The 17,297-nt window shown below is 34.5% G+C and overlaps 1 protein-coding gene across 1 annotated transcript in view; it reads left to right on the top strand.

Annotated features, from left to right (window-relative positions):
• LOC101693766 (phospholipid-transporting ATPase ABCA3-like) overlaps positions 1-17,297 on the top strand; it is a 119,333-nt gene that overhangs the window by 58,785 nt on the left and 43,251 nt on the right. The window contains exons 16-20 of the mRNA XM_004780131.2: positions 3,048-3,198; positions 9,010-9,108; positions 9,618-9,774; positions 10,783-11,083; positions 16,881-17,130. Coding sequence (XP_004780188.1) covers positions 3,048-3,198; positions 9,010-9,108; positions 9,618-9,774; positions 10,783-11,083; positions 16,881-17,130 — 958 coding nt within the window. The remainder of the gene's footprint in view (positions 1-3,047; positions 3,199-9,009; positions 9,109-9,617; positions 9,775-10,782; positions 11,084-16,880; positions 17,131-17,297) is intronic.

The following is a 17,297-nucleotide window of genomic DNA, read 5'->3' as shown; positions in this document are numbered from 1 at the left end:
TTCATGTCTTCTGCCTGTTTTTAAATTGGATTATTTGGTCTTTGGTGTTGAGTTGTATAATTTCTTTGTATATTGTGAATGTTATTCCTTTATTTGATATCATTTACAAATATCTTCTCCCACTCACAATGCTGTCTTTCTGTTTTGTTAACAATTTCCTTCCCTGCACAAAAGCTAGGTTTGATGTAGTCTCAATAGTTTAATTTTGCTTTTGTTTCCCTTGCCAGAGGAGACCCAGCTAGAAAAATGTTTCTATAGTCAATATCAAAGAAATTACATCCTGTGTTTTCACCTAGGAATTTTTGGTTTGCAAGCATTTTCTTTTATTCTGTAGTTTGCCTTCCATTTTGTTGTTTCCTTTGTCATTCAGAATCTTTTTATTTAATTTTTTAAAAAAGATTTATTGATTTATTTTAGAGAGAGAGAGAGATAGTGATTGGAGGGAGATGCAGAGGGAGGGAATCTTCAAGCAGACTCTCCACTGAGCACATAGCCTGACTCAGGGCTCAGTCCCACAACCATGAGATCCTGGCCTGAGCTGAAGCCAAGAATTGGATACCAAACAGACTGAGCCACCCAGGCACCCCCATCCTCTTTTTAGTTTGTTGTGGACACACTTGTCTATTTTTTCTTTTCTTTGCTATGCTTCTGGTTTCATATCCAAAAAACATCATTGCCAGGACCAATGTCAATAAGATTTTACCCAGTGTTTTCTTGTAGGAGTAGATCTTACTTTTTTCATTAAATCTATTCATTTGTTCTGTCTTTTTGTTTGGAGAGTTTAATCTGTTTATATTTAATACAGATTTTTATAGGGAAGTGCTCCTTTGTTAATTGTGTTCTCTTTGTCTTATAATTCTGTGTCCTTCTTTTCCTGTCTTGCTGTCTTCATTTCTTTTTTACTGATTTTTTTGGTATTGATATGCTTTGATTTCTTTGTTTTGTGTAATTTCTAGACATATTTTCTTTGTGGTTATCATGGAACTAACATAAAATATAACTTCATGTTATAAGCTGATAACTTAAACTCCATTGCATACAAAAAACTGTTCTCTTTACTTCCCTCACAACATTTTAGTTGTTGATGGCACACATATATATTTGTATTGTGTAATTGTGCATTGAATATCTTATTTTTTGTTAACATGTTTTAGTAATAATATTTACTTTAGTAAATCCTTCATTTTTGAAGGATAGTTTTACCAAATAGAGTACTCTTGGTTGGTATTTTTTCTTTCAGCACTTTAAATATATCTCGTTATGCCCTCTAGCCTTCAAAATTTCTGCTGATAATTGCTGTCTAATGAGCAATCCCTTGTATGTAACAACTTGCTTTTCCCTTGCTGCTTTTAAAATCTTCTCTTTGTCTTTGACTTTTTACTATTTGATTTATAATGTATCTTATTATAGATATCTTTGGATTCATCTTGTTTAGATCCTTTGCATGTGTGTCTCTGAATGTCCATTTCCTTTCCTTGGTTGGGAAGTTTTCAGCCATTATTTCTTTGAATAAACTTTCTAGCTCCTCCTCTTTCTCCTCCCTCTCTCCCTCCCTCCATTATGGGACTCCCATATTGTATATATTGCTCTACTTAGTGATACTCTAAGTCTCTTGGGCTTTATTTATTCTTTTTTCATTTTTTTTTCTTTTTGTTCCTCTGAGTGAACAGTTTCCAGTGACTTGACTTTGAGGTCACTTATCCTTTTGTCCACTTTATGTAGTCCACATTTGAACCCCTTTAATGAATTTTTCATTTTAGTTACTATATTCTTTAGCTCTATGACTTCTTTTTGGTACTTCTTATACTTTGTTTCTTTGTTGAAATTCTCACTTTGTTCATGTGTTGGTATCCTGACCTTGGTGAGTATCTTTATAATGTTATTTTAAACTCTGTCAGGTAAATTATGTAGATCTCCATTTAATATAGTCATATTTTGGAGATAATATTTTTCCTTTGTTTGGAAAACATTTCTATTTCTGCTTCTCTATTTTTTTCCATCACATTTAGGTTTCTATTTTCTAGTTTCCTTGCTTGTTTTTTTAAATGATTAAATTTGGAATATAATAATATGGGACTAAAGTAATTGATATTTATCCCAGAAAATGGTATACCCTGGTCTGTTATGCCACTATTATGGAAGACTTAGTCACTATAATCTATATTTGAGCAAATACTGGGATGTATTACACCTATGTATAGATTCTCTCCATCACAGTCTTCAAATGTTTTAGTAATAGGATCAGGATTTTGCTCTTAGCAGAGGTTGGGATCTGTACATGAATGAGATCATGAGATCTCTTTAAGCTATAGTCCAGTTCCCAGCTTTTTGTATCTAACAGATGCTCTTTGATTTCCATTTCTGCACTATTTTCTTTACCTTAAAGGTTTTCTGTCTACCCTGCTGCCCTCTCTCTAACCTTCAAAGGGCCATTGCAGTGAAGGGCTAATGTACCACAGATGTGTTTCTCTCAGCTCTTTTTCTGTCCTGAGCTGTCAGAGTACCATTGCAATGTTTTCCACAAAGTTCTGGAGTGCCCTGGAGACATTTTTTTCCTACTTCTTACACTTTTCTCCAGCTTTGCAAGACAAGTATAGTGCATCTGGTGGATGTGGAGAATACTTTGGAAAGATTTCTCAGATATCCAATGGAAGGGACTTTTATCTGATTAATTTACTGCCTTACTTATAATAGGCTCCAAATAGATATCTGTTTAATGAATATTAACCTTGTCTTCTCAGATCTCAATGTCAATAGAATAAAAGGCCATATTATTTTTTCCAAATATATGGAAGTTTCCCAAATATATGTTTTTTTTTCCAAAAAAAAAAACCAGATTTTTTTTCCATCTCTGTTCTATTAGTCCCTAAGAAAATTAATGAAATTATGAAAGAAGTACTAATTAGACTTCTTAGACTTACAGTCATATGATTAACATGCTTTATCTTCTTCTAGCTCACCTAAAACATGGAAAGCCAACTATGGTCTCCCAAGAATATTGGAAATACAAAATTGTTTCATTTGTTCTTCTAAATGGATTTTCTCAGGTGTGGGATACCACATTGTCATGGTGAAGGAAGCTCACTGTAATGTTGAAGAAATCTCCAAATTGCTTCAGTATTATATACCAACAGCCACTTTGGAGAAGAATGTTAATAAAGAAGTATCTTTTATTCTACCCAAAGAGTACACCCACAGGTATGAGTCCAGAGAATGCAAAATGATTAATGTTTAGATAACCAGATATCATTATTGCTTTCCCAGGCATCTTCAGTCTTAGTAAATAGAGTTTATTTAACAAGCCAGAACTCCAGTCATTGCTATCACTTTCACTGAAAAGAAGGATGCCACATTTGGCTATAGATTCCTGGTTTTAATTGGTTATTACTGATTGTATGTTTTGGTGGCACCAAAATTGGTGAGTAAAGTGAACAGAAATATAAATGAGATGAAAATGATTTTAGTGGTGGCTCTTGAAGCCAAGGTGATGGGAACTCAGTTTAAAAAGGCAGCTTGCGGGGTGCCTGGGTGGCTCAGAGGGTTAAGCCTCTGCCTTCGGCTCAGGTCATGATCTCAGGGTCCTGGGATCGAGTCCCACATCGGGCTCTCTGCTCGGCGGGGAGCCTGCTTCCTCCTCTCTCTCTGCCTGCCTCTCTGCCTGCTTGTGATCTCTGTCTGTCAAATAAATAAATAAAATCTTTAAAAAAATAAAAAGGCAGTTTGCTCTCACTAGCCCAGTTTTTCATCAAAGGTAGTCACAAAGAATAATAACTCTACCTAAGATAACCATGCTGATAAAGGGAAATCAAAACTAAGTATACTCATCAGTGACTTTGAGAGTATAATATTTTTATCTTTTTCTAATATATAAGTAGGTAGTTGTAGTATTTCCTCAAGCCAGTTGTCATATTCCAGAAGAATATGAAGGATTTTAATGCCCTCTTTTCTAGGAAAAGGAGGAATGTTTCAAAAAGCAGAAAAAGAAGGAAAAGGAACTGCATCCTGTCAACATTGTTCATTTAGTAAATTTGAAAGTTCTTGAGAAGCAGCAGCATAGAATAGTGTGATCAAGCAGCAGAATGGAATCAAGATTCTAGCTATAAGCTGAAATGAGTGAATTAAATATCATGGAGAATTAGAAATAAAATTCTAGATACGTATCTTCAGCGATACATGGTAGTTGACTCATTCAGAAAAGTTGGGAACCAAATGGGTGTTTTGGCCCATTGTGATAGTTGTTGTCCATGTGAAGCTGCAGAGTCTCTCTGAAGGAGACATAAAGTTAAAGCACTTGCTTAAACTTATCACACTATCTGCCTATCCTCATTCATATGGACACAAATGACATTCTCAAAGAATGTCTAAAAGAGGAAATGAAAGTATTCTGAAGCAGATGATGTCTTTTATCATCATAGTTATAGTATCTTCTTTATATTTTATCATATCTTCATATTTGAAAGCAGACGGTCTTTATCATCTATTCTTACTAATCATTGGGGCTTAAGAGAACAGGAAAAGGAAGAAGATCCAAGAGGTGAACTATTAATTTTAGATTACTGGGCCATATAATGATGCACTGACTCCAGAATAAACTTGGAAGTCATGAAATGAGGCAAGAATGTGTTTTTCTAACAGGGAGATGTTTTATTTAAAAAAAAACAAAACACAATTTTTTAAAAAGTCAGCTCCACATCCAGCATGGACCCCAACACAGGATTTGAACTCACAACCTTGAGATCAAGACCTGAGCTAAGATCAAGAGCTGGGTGCTTAATTGACTGAGCCAACCAGGTACCCCTAATAGGGAGATACTTTAAACTAAGAAATGGAAAAAAACAATTTGAAGGAAAAGAAATCACTATGAATCTATTTTTTTTCAGAATATAATATGAAAAAAAATGAAATGATGGTTGAATTCTTGGTGATTTTTATTCCAGCTAAGATTTTTATAACTGATAGTAATTGAACAGTAACTTTTTGCAAGATATTATTCTAGTATGGGTTAATTTACAAATTTAAATAAATAATAAGGAAGAGAATAAGCATTTTAGTTGCATATATCTGTATTCTGATTCATTGAATGTCTCTCACAAGGAAAGTACTCTTGAAATTTTAAAACAGTATTGTAACTTGCTGTAAAACAATGCTGAGACTTGTTGGAATGAAGCTTAAGTTTAGAATGTTGCCTGGGGAGTGGAGTGAATGGAAGTGATATGCAGAGATGTAAAAGAATTACCAGAATAGTGTTACATAGGAAATATTTATATATTTAAAATTCATGAATTAGAGACTGTAAATATAAAGGGAAACCAGTGGGTGGCAATAGAAGAAAGAAACAAATACCATTTTATGAAGCACCTACAAATTAAAAGGAGGAAATGTACTATTCCTGGTACAAGGTTTAAGCAAGATAACATGGTAAAGAGAGTAATTCAAGTATAGACACACAACAGATATTTCATTCACCTCAAAGCAAGTCTACTGATGTGTCTCTAAGGTTTGTTGCCAACAATTACCTCTTAGAAAGATGGCAGGGGGAGGAACAGAGGTAATTAAAAACAAACTAATACTATAAATCTAAATCTGCTAATCAAGAAAATGTTGGTTGAAGGCAAAAAAAAAAAAGAAGAAGATGTTTTATGGGAAATTTACATCATTGTGGTGAACTTCAGGACAGAAAAGAAGAAAGGATCTTGGTAGACTTAGAAGCTAACATTATATAGAATATACATAAGATATATAGAAAAGCAAATTTCTATAACATAACCCAAGATTGTTTGGAAGCTTCAAAAATGAAATTCTGAACACAGATCCCAAAGTTGAAAAAAATAGAATGACAGCTAAAATTCAATAAACAAAGATAAGTAATAGAGTTGATACAGAATATCATCAGGAATTTTATCATCCCAATCTGTTATTCAAAGGATTTAAAAAGCGGTTCATTTAATATTAATTTGGGGTGTTTTGAGCAGGTTTAGCTCCTAAGCAGTGAAGTTGGAAAGATGTATGAGGGTTACAAGTATGTATTTGGTATAGTAGAAAGAGCTCTAGTATTTGAGATAATCCAGCATATTAGCCAGGAAGAAAAAGAAGAGAAATTAAATGTATACATGATAGATCTAGATAATTGTTATGCAAGGCCACTTTGGAAGTGTCCTGATAACCTTCCTGTAGTTTGGCCTTGACTTGTCTTAAAGGCATGAGATTTTGAGGTTGGGACCTGGAAATGAGAAAAGACTAAAATATTGTCACCAAGAATTTCAAGGAAAGGAAGCTTCACTGTCGGCATCAAGTAAAGACAAATTTTCAACTCCTGTTTTGATTCAATCTTTCAACCAAAGAGAATGATCTTTTAATTTAAAATACAAGAACAAACAGGGAGAAAGGGAGAAATTTTCAGTGTGCTTCTCACAGCTGTAAAGAAGTTCAAGTTTCCAAGCTGTAATGAAGTGCATATGAGACACTCACATCACTATGAAGTGACTGCAGAGGAATAAATGTTAGTTCAAGTGAAATAATTTTGCAACAAATAAAGGAAGAAAATAAAATGTACTTAATTTTACCTTTTTCAAAGTGACTCTGTTTACAAGATGATTCTTAAATTTAGAAAGATTATACCAAATAGTAAGATTAAATCAGTAGTAAATCAAGAGAGATTAAATCAAATAGTCATGGTGATACTGTTGGTTTAAAACACAAGACAGTTAGAAAACTAGAGATGTGCCAATCTCATTCTAATTTTAAACTTGAGAAGTTGACACTGATGTTCCCATGGTTGATTCAGAGCAAAACACACACACATACCCCAAAACCTTGAATGATAACTAATAAATCACTAAATCATGCAAAAACTCATTTTGGTCTTGTACAGAATTACCTCCATATGTTTTATATGATTTTAAGTCAGTCCTGAATAAATATCAATCTCTTTCTAAGGATGAGCAGGAAAAAGAATGGGCTGTAGAAAAGATACTGAATTTTGAAATAAAAGCACTAATCTAAGAAATAATAAGAAATGCCTACTTTGAAAATAATTTCCCAATATGGAAATTCAGAAATTCTCTGCTATATAGTCTCAATCAAATTAAAGAGGGCACTAAATGTAGAGCAGTTTGGAGGATAGGAAAATGAGATAAAATGATGTGAAATTCCTGATCAACTAATAAAAATCTGACCAATACTTAAGCAGAAAAGAGAACTACTAAAAGAGAACTACTATGCCAAAAATTCTTCCCTATGAGGAAACCTTCAAAAAATAAAGAGACCAACCAGTATATTAGCACTACACACCCACAAGAATTGCTGAAACTAAAAAGACAGCTTATAATATATGAGTAAATGGATCTCATTGCTGATAGAAATATAAAATGGTAAAACTGCTTTGGAAAATGAGTGATCTTCTTTTTACTAAGCTAAATATGTGCTTAAACTATGATATCACATACATATATTGATACGGATACAATAATAATAATTAGTTTTATAACTTTATTTTTTAAGGATTTTTTATTTATTTATTTGATAGACAGCAATCACAAGTAGGCAGAGAGGCAGGCAGAGAGAGAGGCGGAAGCAGGCTCCCTGCTGAGCAGAGAGCCCGATGTGGGCCTCGATCCCAGGACCCTGGGACCATGTCCTGAGCTGAAGACAGAGGCTTTACCCCCCTGAAACACCCAGGTGCCCCTAGTTTTATAACTTAACAGAAATGAAATCCTATCATAATAATGTTCTGAATCTTCTTTTGTTTACTTACTGCATTTTTGGTCAATGGTTTATGGTAAGACTTTTAGGACTTCCCATTTTTCAGATAACTCGAGGGGAAATCTGCACTTTACTACATCTTTCTCTTTCATAGTATCATACCAGAATGAATGTATTCATTAAGCTGTTAATGGATATTTATCTCTACTTAGTGCTATAGTTGTGGATTGTAAGGCCTCATACAGTTTAATTTTGTCATATATTGTATAAAGCCAAAGGAAACAAAAATAAATAAATATGCCAAAATATTAGTGTATTAATTAATTAATTAATTAGTGTATTAGTGTAGATATCTACGAGGCATGATATTGTGATATTTATATTTTTGTACATTCATTTCTAAATTTTATAAGATGCACAAATTAACTTCTTAACTAAAATCAAAGAAAAAGAGAGAAAATGTGTGAATCCTGATTGAAAAGCCAAGCATTGGGAATGAAGAAAATGGGCTTAAAACATGTGAAGCACTGTCATGTGGGTAGATTATACCTGTTCTATATAATTAATGGTGTAAGTTTAGAACTAATGTGCAAAACTAAATAGAATTAAGTGGAAAATAATTTAAGTTTGAATATGGAAGAAATTTTGGTCTTCCAAAAGAGGGAATTTTGAATTCCTCCAACATTGAGAGTGTGCATACATAGTTTACATGGTCCTCACTGAAAAATATATTTGATGGTTTTGAGACCTAGAGGTTTTTGGAAAAGGTCATGTTATAAATGTGAAGTATGTAAATTCTTCCCAGGGAAACTATTATTTAAACATCTTGATGTCTCTACTCTGCATCTGGCTCAAATTCCATGGTTTTTCTTGACTATTGAATCACTTGATTCTGTCTATGCCTCCCATTTCTACTGCACCTTCTCCATTGTCTATGTGAGTGGCTTTTTTCTCCTGTTAATTTGAATAATCTTTTTAAAAACTTACTGAATAATAAGAACCATAGCATTTATATGTGTGTGATAATTCACATGAGCTAGCTAGAGTTATTAGCATATAGAGTCTCTCGGTAGTTGATTAGAAGACCAAAATTATGTGTTTTCAAGAACTAGGGTGAGAAACAATGCACAAGAGCAGTTTACTTGTTTCTGTATTAAGAACCGAAGTGAAGAATGAGCTACACTGCCCCCGCTGCTGAAGGGGAATCAGTTCAGAATAATATGAAAATCTTCTGATTTGGTACTAACTTTTATTCCTCCCCTTCTCACTTTCCCTTCCCCTTATTTTTTTTTTCTATTCATATTCTAGCTTTGAAGCTCTATTTACTGATCTGGAAAAGAGACAATATGACTTAGGCATTGCTAGCTTTGGTGCCTCTATTACTACCATGGAAGAAGTCTTTTTTAGGTGAGCAAGGGATGCATAGGGAAAATAAAAACCCTTGGGGAGAAAGAACCACATCTTGGTCCCTTTTTTAAACTCCCCAAACTCACAGTCACACATTAGACATTTAAGAGGTGTGGAGAGGTAAGAGAACTGACGTGATTTTTTTTTTTTAATGGTAATAACCCTGGAAAAAAACACCACTATCATTTTTTAAAAATAACAAGTATTTTGGTTTATCCGAAGTAGGATTTAGATGTTAATCTTTAACTCGAATCAGTTCTACTTAATGAAACATTCAATAGCTTTGCCCTAATTTTCTTAGCCTTACTATGGTCTGCCAGCAGTCCTGTGACTGGTGTTTGGGAACCACTTCTCTACCAGAGTGGCCTCCATATAATGCCCCTGCCAAGTCAGTAAGCAAACCCAGAGCCTTCTGAGTTGAATGTTGTTAACTCACATTCTCTAAACAAGATATTATGAGGGTAGAGTTGAAATTAAATGATTTGTGCTATTTTTTTTTTTTAATGTAGAGTCAGTAATCTGGAAGATTCACAAACAGGTATCCAAGCTACCCAAACTCCACCTCCCTCTGTGATGAGTGAAGTCTCAGTTAAGAACCAGAATTGGAGTATGCCAAGCAATTTTTCTACCATGAATGAAATCCCTGCTATTATGTTTAATACTGGGGTAAGGGCCTTTGCTAAGAAACCTGATGTATATTTACTTGATTAGGGCACAGGAAGTACATTTTTGTTTACTATTTGAACAAAGGTACTGTGGAGTTTTGAACCACTGCGCCCTCCGGACAGGGAGCAGTCTGTACCATATAACCTAATTAATTTCCCAACACAGAAGCAGTGAAGTCTAGGCAAAAATCTCAGCTCTCACTCTCACCATTGCTATTCCTCAGGGTTTTTTGTTTTTGTTTTTTTTTAATGTCTTAGAATTCTTTTTTTTTTTTTTTTTTTCCCAAATTGCTAACCCAGAAATTTGGTAGTTCACTGAAGCTGGAGTGAACTGGAAACAGCATGATTTTTGGTAATCAAACATGCCCAATATTATAAGTTTTTGCAATGGGAATTGATAATGCATAAGGTGTCTTTCCCTAATGAGTGCAGTCCTCAGCACAGGAAGTCCCTATGAGTTGCCTAGCATTTCTTTTCTTCCCCTTCTAATTAGTTCTTCATCCTATAAAGAAGCCTGGTTTTCTCTAGTGTTAGGAGTCTGGGGAAAATCATCCTGTTGCGATTTCAGGTGTGTTATATGAAAAGGCAGACTTAAACACTCTTTAATACCTTACAACAGAGGTCACCAAACTTAACATAAGGGAATAATAGATATGTAAAGTGGGGGTGGCTACATGGTCTCTCTTGCAATCCCTCTATCCTGTCCTTGTAGCACAAAAACAACCATAGACAACACAGAAATGAATGGGTATAGCTGTGTTCCAGGAAACTTGATTTACATAAACACGTCATGGTTTTTTGACTCCTGCCATATAAGGAAAAGACTGATCATACTCTTATGTAATATCATACTGTGCTTAGATTCTATTCTCAGTATTTATTTAGATAAATTTTATATGTCTTGTACATAAAATTCCAGAGTGTTCATTCATCTTAACGAATTTGATCATGAATGATCTGTTTGTGTCCATGAATATTGTAATATTATGTTTCTTGCTTCCTTCTTTAGTATTCCCTCTGTCACCAGCAGTTCCGTGCCCTGTTCATAAAAAGGGCAATGTTCAGTTGGCGGAATTGGAAACTGATTTTGCTACAGATCCTGGCACTTCTAGGTTCCTTTACTTTTCTCTCAAAGGCTGATAAGTTTTTACATAATAATGATGAAAAGCCCAGACAAATGGATTTGGATCAATATGGTCGAACAATTGTGCCTTTTTCTGTTTCTGGGAATTCTAATTTGACCCTGATTTTCCTAAAACATCTTGGGAGTATGCTAGAGTCTCACAAACACACGCTTAAGGAAGTACAAGGTAAGACTCATTAGGTATAAAAGACTGCTGCTTTTAGATGAAGATCTGGTTGTATGATTTGCAAAGAAGGTCGGATGTTTATTAGCTCAGTATAAATACTCAATGTGATAGCTCCTCTGAATACATTTATTTTTAAGATAGTAATAATAAAAATTTACATTTACTGAGCATTTGTTTTTGGCAAGAACCCAGCTAAGTATTTTACCTGTATATCATTTAATCTGAGCAATCACCCCGATTTAGTAGGTATTTTTATTACGGACACCAGTTAAATGAGGAGCACTGACATTTAAGGAAACTCAGAAATTTGCACTAAATCAGATATGTAGTAAATACAGAGACTTGAATTTAACCTGTTCTACCTGATGTCTGCATATCACTCACTGCATCACATTACCTCTCTGATCATAAAGTCTATTCTCTTTCAAGTCATCATTTCCTCCTAGATACCATATATATATATATATATAATATATATATATATATACCATATATATATATTCTTTTTAACTGCCACCTGATGAACAGTGTTCTTCTGAGTTAGCAAACAGCATGCATTACTGGCAAACCTGTGTGGTTCTTTTTTTCCTCTCATTAAGGTTCTATTGTGAAAATACATTTTAGAAATTATTGTTCCTTATAATACTGATTCTACAACCTACAGGTAATAGATTGGCTGACTACAAGTAATTGTCCCTATTATTCTCCACTATAAATAGTAAGTAAGCATTTGTTAACCAGGGTCAAACAAAAGGACAGAGGATAAAGGATAAAATCATTATTTTTTTAAATATTACAGTATACTGCTTATTTTAAAAAGTGAAATGACTAACTGAATATGTTTGTTATATTGATAATGAGACTAAGTGCAATAGAATAATACAGTAGCCACACTGATATCCATTTTCAATTGTTATTGTTTCATTCATTAGCTAGAAATTATCTAGACATAGGCAGATAATACTTAGGCTTAACCAATCTTACTTTGTTTTAAGAAGCTTACATGTAATTTTCTTTTTTTGTTTTTAAAGATTTTATTTATTTATTTGACAGACAGAGATCACAAGTAGGCAGAGAGGCAGACAGAGAGAGAGAGAGAGAGGGAAGAAGGCTCCCTGCAGGGCAGAGAGCCTGATGCGGGTCTCGATCCCAGGACCCTGAGATCATGTCCTGAGCCAAAGGCAGCAGCTTAACCCACTGAATCACCCAGGTGCCCTACATGTACTTTTCTAAGTTGTGCCCTCATTATCTTAGTTACAGAACCTTGCATAACTGAATTCTACTAATTTTATATGGTTTCTATTCCCACCTGCATGCCTTTTTTAACTGATTTTTTTAGGATAAAGATAGAGCAAGAAATCCTTTATAACTTGCTCTCTCTTTTCCCCAAACTATAAGAAAATGTTTTGGGGGCACAGTGGGTTGAGCATCCACACTTGGTTTCGGATCAGATTGTGATCTCATGGTTGTGTGGGGCTCCATACTCAGAGTGGAGTCTGCTTGAGATTCTCTTCCCTTCTCCCTCTGCCCCCCCAAATAAATAAGTCTTAAAAAAGAATGCTTATTAATGGGAAAATAGATTTCTAGATAATATCTCATCTGTAGCTTTCTTCTCACATAGTACATGCATTAACACTGGGGAAATCACTGCTAACTCTTTAAGCAGAGCCATAAAATAAGTGGGTTTGTGCTTTAGAAAGGATATGAGCTTATAATAACTGAAAATGCCATCTGCCCTCCCAAACAGAAGTTTACATTTCCTCTTCATCCTCAATTTAGATGAATGCCTCTTTTTTGGAATTTATCTCACTGAATTACAGTAGCACTTCCTTCATGCATCTCTCAAACTAATTATGGAGAGGCCACAACTTCTTTTATATCTCTAGATCCCAGTTCCTGGCTCACAATGAGTGTATATTTAAATAGTCTTATCCAGTAGACCAATTCCTCCTGCTTTTTTCTTGTTTTCTAAAGTTGCTTAGTTCCTTTGTTTTTCCATTTCAATTTTAGAATAAGCTTGTCTATAAATACAAAACATTTTTGTTAGAATTTTGATAGGATTTTATTGAATCTGTATATCAATTTGGGGAGAAATGACATCTTTACTATGAACACAATCCATGTTCAATCCATGAACACAACTGATTTATTTAGAATTCCATTAATTAAGAACTTCTTTCTTTCATCAATGCTGTGTACTTTTCATCACACATGTCTTGTACATGTTTTGCTAAATTTACACCCAAGTATTTCTTGAGTAAATATAAATGGCATTGTGTTCTTAATTTTGGCATCCATATGGTTGGCTATTCTAATGCATAGAAAATAATTGATTTTTATATCTTTATTTTGTAACTTGCAACTTTGATGAACTCACATATTAGTTTAAAAATGTTTTGTGTGAATTTCTTTGGATTTTCTACATAAACAGTCATCTCACCTGCAAATAAAAGCATTTCACCTCTTCTTTTATTATCTGTATGCCTTTATTCCCTATTTATGCTTTATTGCACTGGGTTGAACCTCCAGCACAGTACTAAATCAGGGTGGTGAGAATGGGCATTTTTCCCTTGTTCTCAGTTTTAGGGGGGAAAGTATGCAGTCTTTCATCAAAAGTATAATCTTAGCTGTAGAGATTTTTTAGATGTTCTGTATAAAAGTGTGGAAGATTAGCTCTATAACCTTTTTTTCCACAGCTTTCTCACGAATGATTACTAAGTTTTGTCAAAATTTTTTGTATAAATTTATATGATTATTAATGATTTTTCTACTTCAGCCTGAAGTGAATATGGTGAATAACACTGGCTGAGTTTTAAATATTGAGATAGCCTTGAATCCCTGGAATAGACCCCACTTGACCATAGTTGTAATTCTTTCTATATATTAATGAATTTTATTTGCTAATATTTTGTTAAGGGGTGTTACATTATTTATGTGAAAGATATCAGTCTTTAATTTTCCTTTTTCTTGATATTGTCTTTTATGATTTTTCTATCAGAGTAATACTAACTTGATAAAATGAATTCAGAAATGTTCCCTCGTCCTGTATTTTCTGAAAGATATTATATAAATGTTGATTCTTCCTTAAATATTCTGTAGAATTCTCCAGTGAAAACATCTAGACCCAATTGCTTCTCAGCCTTTTGGCTAAGATCAAGTGAAAACATCTGGATCTGGAGATTCCTTTGGGAGGAATTTTTAATTTATGAGTTAAATTTCCTTAAGAATTACAATTATTCAAATGACGTATATTGAGAGAGCTGTTGTAGTTTGTGTGTTTTGAGAAAGTGTTCTATTTCATCTAAATTGTCAAATTATGTTTGTAGAGTTGTTCACAGTATTCCTTTGTTACGGTTTTGATGTCTTCAGTATCTGTAGTGATTTCCCCTAAGTCATTTTTAATATTGGTAAATTATGTTTTATCTTTGTTTCCCATTCTCTTTCTCACTGTGCTTTTAGCTGAGCATTTCTTTTTTTTTAAAGAATGTATTTATTTACCTGACAGAGAGAGACACAGTGAGAGAGGGAACACAAGCAGGGGGAGTGGGAGAAGGAGAAGCAGGCTTCCCATGGAGCAGGAAGCCTGATGTGGGGCTCAATCCCAGGACTCTGGGATCATGACCTGAGCTGAAGGCAGACACTTAAAGACTGAGCCACCCAAGCACCCCTTAGCTGAGTATTTACTTTATTTTTTATTTTTTATTAACATATAACGTATTATTTGTTTCAGGTGTACAGGTCTGTGATTCATCAGTCTCAAACAATTCACAGCAATCACCACAGCACATACCTTCCCCAGTGTCCATCACCCAGCCACCCCATCCCTCCCATCCCCCTCCATTCCAGGAACCCTCAATTTGAGATTAAGAGTCTCTCTCTCTTTCTTTAAGATTTTATTTATTTATTTGAGAGAGAGAGTGAGAGAGAGCATGAGAGGGTAGAAGATCAGAGGGAGAAGCAGACTCCCCATGGAGCCAGCAGCCTTATGCGGGACTCGATCGAAGGACTCTGGGATCATGACCTGAGCTGAAGGCAGTCACTTACCAACTGAGCCACCCAGGAACCCTAAGAGTCTCTTATACGTTGTCTCCCTCTCTTGTTTCATTTTTCCCTCCCTTCCCTATGATCCTCTGTATTTCTCAAACTTCTCATGTCAGTGAGATTATATGATAATTGTCTTTCTCTGATTGACTTATTTTGTTTAGCATAATATCCTTTAGTTTCATCGACGCCATAGCAAATGGCCAGATTTTGGAGGGAGGGGGTTGATGGCTGCATAATATTTCATTTTATACACACACACACACATACACACATACATACCACATCTTTATCCATTCATCTGTTGATGGACATCTGGTCTCTTTCCATATTTTGGCTATTGTGAACATTGCTGCTATGAACATTGGGGTGCACATGCCCCATCAAGTCACTACATTTGTATCTTTAGGGTAAATACCCAGTAGTGCTATTGATGGGTCATAGGGTAGCTCTATTTTCAACTATTTGAGGAACCTCCATACTGTTTTCTGGAGTGGCTATACTAGCTTGCATTCCCACCAATAGTGTAGGAGGGTTCCCCTTTCTCTGTGTCCTGGCCAACACCTATCTTTTCCTGACCTGTTAATTTTACCCATTCTGACTGGTGGGAGGTGGTATCTCACTAGCGGAGTATTTTCTAATTAACCTGTCTTCCCGTTTCCTGTCTACTCTTCATTTGTGTCCAACCTCCCATTTCTTAATCATAATTGATGTTTATATTTTTCAATTCTAACATAAATATTTGATATTTTCTATGGACTCCAGTTCTCTGAAGTATTCTGTCTCTTATATCTAGTTTATATGTAGATCTATTTCTATAATCTGTGCTTTTTCTTGGTTCTGTTTTTTGGTATACCTAGTAATTTTTTAATTGAATGCCAGATGTATGTATGAAAATTATGTAGACTGTACTTGAGATCCTCTTCTCCAGAGGAAGCTTAATTTAACTCCTAAAAGGCACTGAGTTTAAGGGAAGATCTAAATCCAATTAGGGATTTAAGTGCCTTGAGACTGGGTTGAAATTTTTATATGAACTGACCTATATCTTACTCACTCTTACAGTATAGCCACTGAAAGCTTGAGGATTTACCAGTGCATTCCATCACTTATAAATCTAAAATGCCTTAAAGAAAAATAGGGTTTGGAATGTTTGGCTCAATTCAGTGCATTTCAGTCCTTCTAAGGGCTTATCCCCCAAATGATCAACATTTGCTTTTTTAGATATCTCTTTCAAAGAGGTGATTTCTTATTTATTTAATCCAGCTTTTTAAGTTTTCGTGGTTTTATTTTCTGCTTTAAGCAATAAGATCTATAAGTAGAAATACTTACGGATGTTTTTAAGGTATATTAGGAGAGCCTGGGTGGTTCAGTCAGTTATGCATCTACCTTTGGCTCAGGTCATGATCCCAGGGTCCTTGGCCGGGAGCCTGCTTCTCCCTCCTCCCCATTCATGCTCTCTCTCTCATAAGTAAAAAAAAAAAAAAATCTTTAAAAACAAAAGATAGATACGTTAAGAAAATCTATACCATGTTGCCTGTGTTTTCTCAGTGAAGTAGCAATCTAGGTCATAGACTAGGAAATGAGAGAGCTTGGAATTTAATGATTAAATGTTTGAAGAGAATAACAAATGTTTGAAATAATCAAAAGAAACTTGAAAGGGATGAGAACAAAGTAAAATTATTTGTTCCTTTTCCCAACATATATTGTAGATGATTTCTTCCTGGGTAACCTGACCAATGTTATTTCCTCATCTTAGGTGACCTACTGAAATACTTAATGGAAAATGAAGATTGTATTCACTTGTGCATTGTCGCATTTTCCATTGAGGTGAAGACAAACAAAATAATTCTTACTGGTCTTTTCAACAATCAGGCATATCATTCACCATCTCTGACCCTGGCAATATTAGACAATATTCTTCTCATGACAATTGCTGGCTCTAATGCTTCCATAACCGTCTTCAATAAACCTCAGCCACACTTTAAGGATAAAAAACAAAGTGGAACGTAAGTTATTCTTTTTATTGAAATTTGCTATTTCTTTTTTCTTTTTGGTATATTATATTATATTATTTCTGTCTGATTTATTTCATTTAGGCATAATGCCCTTGAGGTCCATTTGTGTTGTTGCAAATGGCAAGATCTTATTTTTAAGGCTAAGTAGTATTTCATTG

The sequence above is a fragment of the Mustela putorius genome, unplaced genomic scaffold (genome assembly GCF_011764305.1).
Source record: "Mustela putorius furo isolate JIRA1106 unplaced genomic scaffold, ASM1176430v1.1 tig00004041_pilon_pilon_pilon, whole genome shotgun sequence".
Taxonomy (NCBI): Eukaryota; Metazoa; Chordata; class Mammalia; order Carnivora; family Mustelidae; genus Mustela; species Mustela putorius.
This window is presented reverse-complemented; position numbering and strand designations above follow the sequence as displayed.